This window comes from Lampetra planeri, chromosome 3, assembly GCF_965212315.1.
Source record: "Lampetra planeri chromosome 3, kcLamPlan1.2.h2, whole genome shotgun sequence".
Classification (NCBI taxonomy): Eukaryota; Metazoa; Chordata; class Hyperoartia; order Petromyzontiformes; family Petromyzontidae; genus Lampetra; species Lampetra planeri.
In genome coordinates, this window is record NC_136109.1 from 20,081,394 (window position 1) to 20,095,458 (window position 14,065).

At 44.9% G+C, this 14,065-nt stretch overlaps 1 protein-coding gene across 1 annotated transcript; it reads left to right on the plus strand.

The window, feature by feature from the left end:
* The first annotated feature begins 1,348 nt into the window (after positions 1 to 1,348).
* On the plus strand, positions 1,349 to 13,458 carry LOC144740311 (uncharacterized). Its single transcript, XM_078623183.1, has 5 exons — positions 1,349 to 1,497; positions 3,304 to 3,342; positions 5,923 to 6,024; positions 10,562 to 10,642; positions 12,576 to 13,458. The coding sequence occupies exons 1-5, from the start codon at positions 1,434 to 1,436 to the stop codon at positions 12,671 to 12,673; spliced, it is 384 nt and encodes a 127-aa protein (XP_078479309.1). The 5' UTR covers positions 1,349 to 1,433; the 3' UTR covers positions 12,674 to 13,458.
* Positions 13,459 to 14,065: the final 607 nt, after the last annotated feature.

Genomic DNA, 14,065 nt, shown 5'->3' on the forward strand with positions numbered 1-14,065 from the left:
TTGTTGCCAGAAAAAATGGGAAAACCTATTATCATATTTTGGTACGGGCAAAGGAGATCCCATGATGTAAAATAACATTGTTTTAAATCGGGTGTTACTGATGTTCGTGCTGTTTCTAACGAAATGATAGCTAGAAAAATTGTATACTGCTGATGATGATGCTGCTGCTGATTACTGGATGCTGATGTATAAGCAGTCGTTGGGAAGACACTGAGCTTTATTGTGAGCGACAGAGCGGAATAATTAGAGGCATCTTCTTTAACGCCTCTTCATCACCTGGCATGGAAGCAACACGCTCCTGTGAACAGCGTCACTGGACCGAAAATGTGTGAGTGCGGGTGTGTCTCTACGTGTATGTATGTATGTGTATGTATTACGTGCGTACATACATACACATACGTATATGTGTATGTATGTACCTCCTAACGCGGTTATCTGGCTTGACCACCCGAGTGTGAAATTGTAGTTGTTGCTCTGCATCTAAATTCGCCATACGAAAGAACATTATATTTATTTTAACAAATCACAAAGTGTTATTAAATGTATTTTAACAGATGTTCAAAATTACTTCCATTAACATGAATACATTTATGAAGTGTTTTTTTAAATGAATCTGATAAAAAAAAAATTTGGCCTAAACTTATTCAGAGTTCTTGATTGAGTTTGTAAACGACGGATTTCAGGTGCCCCCATAGGTAAAGAAAAGTAGATATTAATAACGAGAATAGATGGAATATGAACTCAAGGAAATAAATATGAAGAAAATGTTTAATGCCAGTGTTAAATTAAATGAAATAACCGAATGTGTCCTGACTTTTGGCGGTTAGCACGCTGCACAAGCGCGCTGCGCTACAAACCTGGCGACCCGAGTTTGATTCCCGCTCATGGCCAATACGAGTTACGACTATCTGAACCGCTTCTGGACCTTCATATGTGCTACTTGGCAACATCACTTGCCCCAACAGTCTCCTACAGGGTATGGGGGATCTTAGTCTTTGTATGCATGCATGTGTATAGGTATGTCAGGAGCGCACTGTGCTCCGAACCCGGCTACCCGAGTTGCGATTCCCGCTCACGACCAATAACAGTGGCGAATATCAGAACAGGTCCTGGGCACCCCCAAGGTCAACTCAACCTCAAATGAGTACCAGGTACAATGTGTAAACATTGCCAATAGGAGGACAAATGCGGCCGGGCGTGCGTGGTGCTGGCCTCCCATCCACCCCCTCGTGTGCCACAGTGGTGGCCTTCAAAGGTGATACTCGCTAACAGCACTTGCCCCGACCGTTCATCCTCTAAGGGGGGGGGGGGGGGTTCTTTGTCTTTGCACGCGTCATAGATTCTCACTTGCATATAAAAGGCTCCCCCGTCTCATCCTCCTCCTCCCCGAGATAGGGACCCGGTGCTGAGAGACGTGAGGACCCACGGACACCATGGTGGCTTTGCGCTCTCCACTGCTCCTCGCCGTGCTGGCCCTGCTCTGCTCCTCCTGCGCGGGTGAGCGTCTCCCACCCCCCCCCCACCACTGTCCACGGCCTTCATTAAAATACATTGCCAACGAGTAATTTACGATTAAACCAGTGGGCAACGTTTACCCAATTGCGTGTGCGCGTGTGTGTGTTGGCACAGTGGATGAGCACAGGTGGGGCATCTGTTAGTCATCTCAACCCATAATGCATGGGCAGCCGCCATGCATATAACGGTGGCGAGATGTTAACTACCTCGTCTGGTATCCAGGAGGTCGCGGGTTCGATCACGACCCCAATGCCTGTATATTTGGAGTCTGCAGGTCTCCCTCCCTGTGGTCGTGTGGATTTTTCTCCGAGTCCTCTAATTTTTACCTCCTCATTTAGAAACATGTGTTTAGAGCATTTGGCTGCTATAAATTTCCACATAAGCCACTTTGGTTGAGCTATCATTTGTGGCCAGGTCGCTTCTGAAAAGAGCTATTAAGCTCAGTGAGCCTTACCTAGTAAAATAAAATCACACATGTAAGTTGTAATAACAGGCGCACCTCCACTGAGCACGGTTAGCTACACACGGTGCGCATGAAGTGCAAGTTCAACATACGGGGCTATGTTTCCATTTAAAGCTTTCGTGACTGCAGGGATTCATCTTCTTGGTTCTTTCGGCAAAGTCACGTAGAAGGGAAGTAATAAAATACTACTTGACGGACTTGTTCTCCACCTGAGGACGGCTGCTTGCGTTGTGGCCGAAACGTCGTGAGAATTATTTTATTATGTTTTATTATTATTATTTTATTACTTCCCTTCTACGTGACTTTACCGAAAGAACCAAGAAGATACGGGGCTATGTTTTGGGTAGCACAATCAATTGTTGTATTGTACTGCTGCGTCCCGACGTCTGTGCTCCCCGCCTTCACCAACCCTTACTGACCAGCGTGGTGAAGTTATGGTCAAATGTCCACCCGCACCGCGTGGGGATGACCCTCATACAGCAGTAGATTGGCAAAAGCTGCACAGTAAGTGCACGTTCAGATCTTCATCGTGGCGCACTAGCGTCCCCAACTGTTTAGGGCACGTAACAACCAATGTGTTGCTCAAAATAATTACAGTACTGTACTATTAATGCGTACAAGATTAATTCCACTCTTATGTCGAAGCCGATCCAGAGTTTGCTTATCTTGAGTCAATGCTGCTGAAATAACTCCCTCCCAGAAGTCCGTGAGGCCGATGGGTTGTGTGGGAAATATTTGTTTTGTTTATATGGAGGGTGGGATAGATGAAGGAGACATTGCTTGCTTATTTTGTTATATATTGTTGATGTATATTTTAAATGTTTGTCATTCCGTTGATAACTCGAGAAGCAAGAGCAATATAAGCATGAACAATGCACAAACGATTGTGAAGTAAAACATTTCCAAAAATGCACCGTTTTTTTTTAAGGGAACGTGACCTGACCTGGGTAGCGGGCAAAATCTCTTGAGCGGAAAATGAAACAAACAGCTGGGCGACCACCGCCTCACTGCCATCTGCAAGTGTAAAAGCAATCAATATTGAGCGAATACTACTACCAGTGTGTATGGGCTGCGGAACTTGACAAAAGAAGGAAGCGATGGCAAAGATGTGGCTGTGAATCAATAACATTCATAGTCCGGGAATAAAAACCATCAGTGATTCTCAAAGTTCGTTTTCAAGAGGCACCTCCATTAGAAACGGTAGTGCTGCTGTTGTTGATGATTATGCAGCTAATGATTATGATGATGATGCAGCGGCAATTGCTGCTGCCGCTGATGCTGATTATGGAGCTGCAACTGATAGCGATAATTGCTTTTTTTTGCAGAAGCGAGTTCATCTAACGGACAGTCTCGTCAGAGGCGGGGTAAGTCACAAGTCGCTCCTGCACATCTATAAAAACGCACACCGCATATTCACAAGCATAGCATCGTTCTCTGGATAGACTGGCCCGCGTCATGGGAATACGGAATGTCCGTCACTTGCTAAGAATCGCTAACGAGGTTGAGCAGCGATTAGTCGATTAAGAAACGATTCTCAAGCTGAAGACACGCGCTTTATATGTGTAGGGGATCTGCGAGCCATCCTCACGCACTCGGACCACGCAAACATGAAATATCCGCACTCAGCAGAGCACACATCAATCACACGCATAGGGAATGCACGAGACGGGAGTCACGGCTTAAAGGGCACTGACGTCACACGGACCTGGCGTTAAAGTTCAAGTTCATTTATTAGGTATCGCCCAGTGAGCCATTCGGCTCTTGAATCGGGTGCAACCGCAACAAACAAAAAAAACAAAAACATGAACAAAAAACATCTTAAAGTGACTATGTGCAAACAAAAAATCCAAGAAAAGACAGTAAAATATTGCAGAAAAATCACCGTACACAAAAATGTGCAAAAATCCCAGTGGGATGCAAATCAAACAACAACAACCACAAGACAACTTAGATTAAGTCCATCAGTCTAACTCTGTACTACAACAAACATGGCCAAACCAAAAAACTTATCGAAAATCACCAAAATAAAGCCATAAAAGCATTGAAACAGTGGTCATAGGAACTGTGACCGAATTTTCACAATAAACGGCGTGCGAGACGGAGAAGTGGAATGGGAACGAGGGCGAAGATGGAGGGTTTAAAAGGGGCTGTTAATACTCTTAGGTTTTTTCGGTAAAGTCACGTAGGTAAAAAAAATAATAGAAATAATAATAGAAATAAAATAATAAATCACGACGTTTCGGAGGCAACACAAGTCTCCGTCATCAGGTGGGACCGTCGCAGCTAAATTTACCGTATCAAGGGGCTGTTAATCGCGTGTTCGGGGTTGGTTCTAGGAACGAGTGTGGCTGTGGTTTAAAGAATAAAGAGGCGCTGAACCAGTCTCCGACTCCTCTTCATATGTGTGTAAAGAAAACAAATAGATCCATACGTGTTGTATGTAATGGGTTCACGTTACCTCTGCAGCCACTAGAGGCGCTACCATTCACTGCAATAAAAAAAAGACTCGATTATTGAATTGAATCGGGACGGTTCAAAGAATCGCCTCGACGGGTCGATCGTTGCTCCGTCACTGTAGATTAAACAGGTACAATGGGAGCAAATATAGGTGCATGGGGAGGATAATAATAATAATTAAAGTTATAACGCGCGCAAATTTGCGGCCGTAACTGCCGCAACTCAGAGGCGCGGAGCCAAGCTCAGAGTCGCTCGAAAGCACGTGGCTGTAGAGGTGAGTTCTTAAGTCTCTCTTGAAGGAGGCGATTGAGGTGATGCTGCAAATGTGCAGAGGGATGGCGTTCCAGACTGTTGGGGCTGCCACCGAGAAGCGGCGCATATACGTGACCATCCTGGATCTTTTTCTTTTTGGTTCTTTCGGTAAAGTCACGTAGAAGGGAAATAATAAAATAATAAAAATAAAACATAATAAAATACAATTCTCACTGTGAGAAAATAATAAAAATAAACATAATAAAATACAATTCTCACTGTGAGAATTAAAATACAATTCTCACTGTGAGAATTGTATTTAATTATGTATTATTTTTATTATTGTATTATTTCCCTTCTACGTGACTTTACCGAAAGAACCAAGAAGATGAATCCCTGCAGTCACGAAAGCTTTAAATCGAAAAATACTAATCCTGGATCTTGGTATCAAGAGGAGGTCGTGAGTCGCGCTGCGCAGGCATCTGCCGTGTGCTGAGCTGCAAGTTGTCAATATAGAAGAAAGGTACGGGGGGCAGGCACATGTGTAGGCATTGCGGCAGAGGCAGGCGATCTTGTACATGACCCTGCTGGCGATGGGTAGCCAGTTGAGGGCACGGAGACAGGCGAGTGAGTCGAGACGGGGATGAGTGTGGCCAATGACGACGCGTGCCAGGTTGTTTTGTAGTCTTTGAAGTTTCTTTAGGCTGCCAGCGGAGGTCCGGACTAGGACGGAGTTGCAATAGTCAAGGCGAGACCCAACTGTGCAAAATGTGTGACCCATCATTTGTACATTTATAGTACCACAATAATCGAAGTAATCTCAATGCATGTTTTTTAAACATCTGTCAGAGGAAGGAACGAAGGATGCAATGAATTTGACACGTGTATCTTATTTATTTCTAAAAATAGAAATGAATAATGAAAATTATAGAAATAATCATAGAAATAAAATAATAAATCACGACGTTTCGGAGGCCACACAAGTCTCCGTCATCAGGTGGGACCGTCACAGCTAAATTTACTGCTGTGACGTTCCCACCTGATGACGGAGACTTGTGTGGCCTTCGAAACGTCGTGATTTATTATTTTATTTCTATTATTTTAATTATGTATTTTTATTATTTATTTTTATTTTTACCTACGTGACTTTACCGAAAAAAACCTAAGAGTATGAATCCTTGCAGTCACGAAAGCTTCAAATCTAGAATTAACGTGTAATCTTCTGTTTCCCCCAGCGTTTTTCTCGAAGAAATCTATGCAGTTTGAAGACCGCAGCAATCATTTAGGAGATGTTAGCGGCCAACTAGGGCTCAGCGAGCCTTCAGAATCATCTACAGGTAAGATGTCACGTTCGAACATTCTTGTCGCGGCCAACGCGGTTGCGACCACCACACCTCGTGCTTGCCTTGGGTGGTTCAGAATGGCTGCGTTAGAGGCGCAGATTCAGCAAAGCTGAGCATCAAGCCTCAGGTCTGAGTGTCTATCTCAGCATTGTCGTCAGTAATTATCTATTCACTGCTGGATGAAGTCCTCCGTAAGCCATTGCCATTTATCATGATATTGCAATACAACAAAGATCCCCCATATAGCCATTAACAGACTGTTGTGGAAAATTATGTTTGCGAGCACCTATGCAGGCCAGCACAGCACACACAGGGGTGGGTGGCCAGCACCACGCCCGGCCGCCTTTGCCTTCCCAGTGACGATGTTTACACACCGCACCGGATAATTATATGAGACCGAGTCGACCTGGCACATGCATACACAATTATTGTAGCGGCCTCTCGGGCACGTACCCTCCTTTCGTTGCGATTCTGTTATTAATCTCGACCATCGGGCCATCGTTCCTTCTAGTGACGTAGTCCTGCGCAAAGTCCACGTACTTTTATTCAACAGCTGATGTGACTTCTCTCTCTCTCTCTTGCGTTCGAATGTCTCCCCCATCCGTGTGTTCCTCCGCCTGTATCCCGGCTGTAATTCCAATCGTGCCACCTCTCCATGCTTCCTTGCGCAATGTTCACCCTTTTGTTCAAATTTTCATTGTCAATGTCCGTGTTTGCGATCCATGAGTCAGAACATTGCATTATTATTATTATCTCATGCACACATTAATTAATGTATTACTAATTTGTAACACGCATTCATTTATCTTGTAAAATATGGTTCTTCGGGGGGCACGGGACGGGTAAATGAAAGAGACATTCTGACGAAAGGCCGATGTGAGAGAGAGAGATCCCAGTGGAGGGATTCCAGACGACTTGAGCCGCGACGAAGCAAGAGATGAGTTTGACAGGCGGGAGGAGGGCCACTGGAGGCAGACCGCACAGCAAGTCACACCAATGCATTGCGACGCGCTCGCTACGCTGCTTAACCTGATCTGGTGTCGGTTTTTTTGTTTTGACAATGAAAAGAACAAAAAAATAACAACATTAAATTTTATGACTTGTTTTTCAGCCCTGTCGTTTTAGCCCTTCGGCTAGAGCACCCCACCCCCCCCACACATACAGGCTCCTCTTTTCTCTGACCGCCTTTTGACGAAGATGCGAGGCGTTGTTTTGACCACCGCAGACCCCCGCCTCACCATCCACCCCACCACTTCCCCGCCTCAAACCTCCCCCAATCCTACCACGGAGTCACAGCAATGGTTTTACTGGTAGGAACGAAGTGGACCAGACCACCAATAGATGATATCGTCCGTCCGTCCGTCCGCGTTTGTCCGTCCGTCCGCCCGCCCGCGTTTGTCCGTCCGTCCGTCCGCGTTTGTCCGTCCGTCCGTCCGCGTTTGTCCGTCCGTCCGTCCGTGTATCAACATCGCCCCCTACTGCAAACACTTGGCATGACCCTGTCCGACAAGATGGCCGCCCGCTCCCCCTGCGATGTGAATTAAAAAAGATGGCCGTCGCTTCCGGCGCATCACGGCAAAACTTTAAACTTCGCTTCAAAATTACTTTACTGAAACGCAGCACGTTTATTTTAAAAAATTACTTTACTGAAACGCAGCACGTTTTTTTTTAACACAGAGACAAGAAACATTTATTAACACAGAGACGAGATACATTTAATCGCCTTATTTGTGCACGAAAAGCACGGCGCGAGACCTAGTGCGGCAGGCTTCGCGAGGCCTAGTGCGGCAGGCTTATTAACACAGAGATGAAACGCAGCGCGTTTATTTAAAAAAAAATACTTTACTGAAACGCAGCACGTTTTTATAACACAGAGACAAGAAACATTTATTAACACAGAGACGAGATACATTTAATCGCCTTATTTGTGCACGAAAAGCACGGCGCGAGGCCTAGTGCGGCAGGCTTCGCGAGGCCTAGTGCGGCAGGCTCATTAACACAGAGATGAAACGCAGCACGTTTATTGTTGTTGTTGTGCATATTGGCAGTGGTACCTGACTCGGCTGAATCTGCAGCCCGGCAGCGGCAGAGCAGAGGCAGCGAGAGGCCTCGTCGCTGCTGCTATTCACTCGCTTATAGTTCTACCGTGTTCACTACATCTCTGTCGTGTTCACTACATCTGCTGTGTTCACTACATCTCTGCCGTGTTCACTATCATCTCTACATCTCTGTCGTGTTCACTATCATCTCTACATCTCTGTCGTGTTCACTACATCTCTGTCGTGTTCACTATCATCTCTACATCTCTGTCGTGTTCACTATATCTCTGTCGTGTTCACTATCATCTCTACATCTCTGTCGTGTTCACTGCATCTCTGCCGTGTTCACCACATCTCTGTCGTGTTCACCACATCTCTGCCGTGTTCACTACATCTCTGCCGTGTTCACTACATCTGCTGTGTTCACTACATCTCTGCCGTGTTCACTATCATCTCTACATCTCTGTCGTGTTCACTATATCTCTGTCGTGTTCACTATCATCTCTACATCTCTGTCGTGTTCACTACATCTCTGCCGTGTTCACCACATCTCTGCCGTGTTCACCACATCTCTGCCGTGTTCACCACATCTCTGCCGTGTTCACCACATCTCGGCCGTGTTCACCACATCTCGGCCGTGTTCACCACATCTCTGCCGTGTTCACCACATCTCTGTCGTGTTCACTACATCGTATTCACACGCAAGTATTTCTACTTGTGCTGCAATCTTTGATTATTTAGCTGCTGGCTGCATGTTTGGTGGCGATGCTACCGTTATAGCAGCACCAACTGCGGTTGGTTCTGGGTCCATGGAAACGACGCTTTTCACTGCGAGTTTGTAAAGGGTTCCAGCAGCAAATGCGGTCTCTGTTTCAGCAAGCATCTTTTCAACGTGGGCGTCCAGACAACCATTGGGGTCTTCAAAGTCGTGGTTGTTTTCGGTATCCATGTCGTGCGCGCAAATAAAAACTCGAAGTGCCAAACAAACACTGCTCAATGTAGTACTGTTATATGAATATGCCAAACGCCCGTTTATTCAACTCTATGTAGACGACATAAAATGCACCAAGGTGCCGTTTATTCCCTCTATTTTATTTCACCTTTATACTAGTAAATGCATTCGAGTTTCTCCATCTAAGGTCAATTAATCTCAGATGTGATCGTTTGGAAATGAAAGACTACGAGTCTTTAAATCTCACAGCGTTTCTTGTCAAAACAAACACTTTTAATTAACGTTACACTAGAATACAGTAATTTTTTCTTTAACTCCTCTATACCCGGTCGATATCCCTGTACCGGTACTAAGTATTATTCCTACCAGCCCACCCCGCAGGGTCCTGTTATTTAAGAGCCATTTTTTGTCAGTCCACGGCTGTGGATAAAGCCCTGCTCAGTCCGCTCCCCACTCGGTAAAAGACGCCGCTATTGATTTGTTGAAACGTGTCCACTGTCACTCTGCGCACAAGCCGAGAATTAGAGGTGGCACTGGGGAGATCGATGCAGCACGACAAATCGGCGGGGAAATTGTCCTTGAAGAAGTCGTGATCTTACCTGGAGAGCGGCCAGAACCTGAACGGAGTGGTCGATTGCTTTCTGATTGCTCGCTCGAAACACCTCCTTACAGATGACTGAGTTCCACTATTTTTTACGCCATCATATCAATATGGATGTACTTCCACTGAAAGATGTTTGGTTTCGTTTGCCAATTATTGGGCTTTTAACCGGAGAACCAAGAGTATGAATGAGCATGAGCGCAACGGCGCCGCTGAAGCTTATTAACGGACATGATCTATCTACTGCTCGATTCCATCTCTCTCGGTCTTGTGACGCGGAAATTAATCTAGCCACTGCACACCAGCTGATTTCATCGCTCCATCTCTTCAGCGGACACTCTCTTGCCACGTGTTCCCTCCTTTGCCCAAATAGTATTATAATGCTAATCCCATTTATCCTACAAGAAAAGACTCGTTGAGTCCCAATACTTTTTTAAAAAACAGAGTCCTGCATTGGGATGTTTGGCAAATTGCATTAATAACTGGCTTCACGTGGGAGCAAACTGGGGAAAACAATCTGCCACACAAACAAGCGGATGACACGCAAAGCTTCGCACACTTATAGTCAACAATCCATAGCTGTACCGACATCTCCTGTTTAGGCTACAGATTTGACACATTGCGTCTCAGTCACGACTGTCACTGCTAGGATGCCTTTAAAGTTATAGAAGTGACTAAGCACACTGCATTAATAAACACCGTGTCGCCCGAATGAAAACGTTCCCCTCCAGTGCTTGATTAGTATCGGCTAAGATGTTCGGGTGACGTCGAATGGTGTTCGCGGGACGTTTCAATACTGGTAGAGCTCATGTGGATGCTGGGCATATGATATGAAGTCGCGGGCCGGATTAGGTCCATGGCCCATAAGTTCTCCACCCCTTGTCATCTCATCTCCTCGACTAAAAGTCTCCGTGTCCAAACTTTCTGCGCTTCACACAGTTTGCCTCCTGGAGAAATGTTTGACGAACCTGGAGTTGTGCATTGGACTGAAGAACCAAGGTCTGCAACAACAGCATCAGCGTGAGTTTGTTTGATAATATTGTACATTTGCGGGTTTAATTTTGACCAAAGTTCATAAGAAGGCTATAGGTTCATCGCTATTCAACTGCTCATCATCAACAGCAGAAATACCACGGTCAATCGACCGTGCCACGTCACGGTCGATTAAAGGTGTGGCGCGACTTTGTGAGAAGGAAGCACTTGGTTGTCAAATGACTGCCTCCCGTCATGGTAATGTGAAATTTCCACCACTGAACTGGCTGTTGGCCGTCACGAAGATGAGCGCCACCCCAATGCTCGTTTGAGTAGAGCAACGCTTTGACTCACAGAGCCAGATTAAGTTCCAAAACTTAACAAAGAAGACGACAAAATTGGGCTCAATATAAATGTGCAATACATAGTGGTGTAGAAGTGCGTTAAACTAAATAAACTAAGTATTGGAGAAGGCACAGCTCGAAAACACAAGCATGGGTATAACTAGGGCAGTTGTGGAATGCGGGATTGAATCAAAACGATGAAAGGAAGAGGTACGTGAGAGCAGGTTGGCGTTCTTTTGAGAAGCCGACATTGGTACTGTAATTAAAACAATATAATCATCATGTATTATGTGCGCATATAGTTGTCCATCTAATTTGGACTCATATATAATAGAGAGTGAGCTTGCCTACAGACATCTGGCAATTTATAAGCATTGGTTCAAGCAAGTGTTGTTGGATCTGTGGCCACGTCTGTGAAGATATCTGTGGGTTAGATACGGTACTTTGTGTGGAATTGGATGGGGCGAGCCGGTTTGTTGGGTGTGTTGGGTGTGGACGGTGTGGACACTCCCCCAGGGAAGGGGTCGGCATCCAAAACATGAACAAGAGACATTTTTGTCGAATTCCGTACAAAACTCAATATTTCAAGAGCCTCAATTCACGTGAACACATACGTAGCCGCATGCAGCTCCGGAGCCGAAGATTGCTTGATCCCTGCCCCAGGGAATGAGGCAATTGGGGATTTAATAAAGAAATGCTTAGTTAAAGGAGATATCTCCACCTATGGAAGTGGGCTGAGCCAGCGATAAGAAGGATCTTGGGGGAGGGGTGAGCTGGTGTTTTGGGTGCGGCTGGGTAACTTTCTGCTATATTTTAAGCAGTTTTCAAAATAACTCTTACAATATTTTAAATTAAAAAAAACACCAAATAGATGCCGATCCTGTTGTTGTGGCTGCTCCAATCAACTCTTGAGTCTCACCATCTGATGATGAGACACTGAATTTCAAAATAGGCATACAACCTTTGCTTGTGTTGAACCAACGCTACTGGAATTATACACTACCAGAAGTCCGCGCGTGGCCGATGGGATGGGTAAAACATACTTTAATTTTTACGTGGAGGAACAGATATGTGAAGGAGGCATTTCGTCTGCGTTTTTTACATTTTTAACACAAAAGTAATACTGTATACCAATACGGTATGCCTAAATGTGCCACATGCTAAACCGGGTCCAGACTACATCATCCATGGCTGTGTTTTGGGCAGATTTATAAACCACGTCGTCATAACAACTAATCAATGTTTAGAACGTGGAAATGACATGTCGGTGTGGAGGAGTGAATCATCTCAACGACCTATATCTAAATTTAGATTTAAAGCTTTCGTGACTGCAGGGATTCATATTCTTGGTTCTTTCGGTAAAATCACGTAGAAGGGAAATAATAAGATAATATAAATATATTATCCCTTCTACGTGCCTTTACCGAAAGAACCAAGAATATGACCTATATCTATTCATGTCTCGGGTGAGCCTATCCCTCAGGGGACCATAGATTTACGAGCAACTCAAACGCTGCATTAGCGAGTCCACATCTGTCCCGCGGGCTACAATTTGAAGAATTCCGAAACACGTTGCCTACGTGTCTATGTACAGAGGTGGTCATTAACGCTCTTCGTTTGTCTCCTCGGGCCCCCAGGTGTACCACGTGACGGGTCCCGATGCCTCGCACGATATCAAGAATGCAGTGTCTCGTGTTCCAAGAACCCTGGAGAAGTGGGGGGAGGGGGGCAATGAGGAGCCGCCCGCCCTCCTCCTCCTCCCACATACACACCTAGATTCAATCCTGGCAAAAAGCAAAGTTTACCCATGTGTCAAAATGAACAGTGTACCAAGTATGGAATAAATGCAATTGTACCTTCGTGTCAAAATTAAACGTGCATCAATGTGTCAAAAAGCAAAGTGTACCCATGTGTTTAAATTGCACCGATGTACTTATTGTGGAAAAAAACAAGTGTCCCCTTTACGTGAAAATTAAACGTGTGGCTGTGTGTCAAAGTTAAACTCTATTTCAAAAGGCAACGTGCATCTATGTGACCAGATTCAATGTGTACCAATTTGTTAAAATTAAATGTTTACTCACGTGTCAAAAGGCAGAGTCACCTGTATTCTGTGACGTCGACGTGTCGATGTGAAGTATGTACACGCGTGTCATAAATAAAATGTACCATATTTAAATAGCGCACCTATGAGATAAACAGCAAAAGTGTACCCATGTGTCCAAATGCAAGTGCACATTGGGCATCCATCAGTTTCATTAAAAAAAAAGTGTTCTCATCTGTCTTTAGGCAAAGTGTGACCGACGTGCCCAAAGTCAGTGTACAATTTGTCAAAATTCAATGTTCTTCCGTTTTGAGAACAATGAAAAGTTATCTCAAATATGACGCAATGCATCTTACACCCAAGTGTCAATAGTGAAAGTGCGATCATGAATTTACTGCCCACAGAAGTTCTTTGCCTCAGTAAATTCGCGGATTATAGGCATAAACACTTTCTATGTTCCAAATACAGCTACATTTACATGTGGGTCTTTGTTAATTTTTTGCTTGATTACATTTAAATGTCTGCAATTTACCTAAGCGTGTCTCTGCAGCTCCGCTTGTCTTTTTGCATATTGCGTTTGTCCATCTACAGCATTAAAAATTGGGCTTGGGCAGGACACGCCGTGGCGATGATGGTCGGTGGTTGGGAATAACCGCGGAGTGGCAGCCAATGGAGGGATCGCCCCGAAGAACATCTCCACCAAGATGGAGCAATGAAATCAGCTCGTCCACCTGAGCTAGACCAGTGGTTCTTAATCTTGACTGAAGCCTTGCACTCCTTAGGTTCTCAATCGTAAAATATATATATTTCTCAAACCAATAAATACATGGGTTTTATTAAACAAAGTAGTTGCACTTACTTAATTTGTGTTTCGATTATTTACCTTCTAATAAAAATCTGGCATGTCTCGCACCGCCAGAAAGGGCACATCACACCCCACAGAGGATGCGTGCATCCCAGATGTAGAACCACTGAGTTAGACGGACTGGGTTACATCATAGGATCGGAAGGGGTGGCCGACGGCTGTCGGATCCTTCATGCAGCAGTGGATAGACCACGGCTGATGATAATGATGATGAATCGAGC

Excerpts from the sequence above, each read along its gene's own strand:
- LOC144740311 (XM_078623183.1), top strand. The coding sequence starts at position 1,434 with ATGGTGGCTTTGCGCTCTCCACTGCTCCTCGCCGTGCTGGCCCTGCTC. Across the intron at positions 3,343-5,922 it reads ACAGTCTCGTCAGAGGCGGG|CGTTTTTCTCGAAGAAATCT; the intron begins GTAAGTCACAAG and ends TGTTTCCCCCAG. Across the intron at positions 10,643-12,575 it reads TCTGCAACAACAGCATCAGC|GTGTACCACGTGACGGGTCC; the intron begins GTGAGTTTGTTT and ends TCGGGCCCCCAG.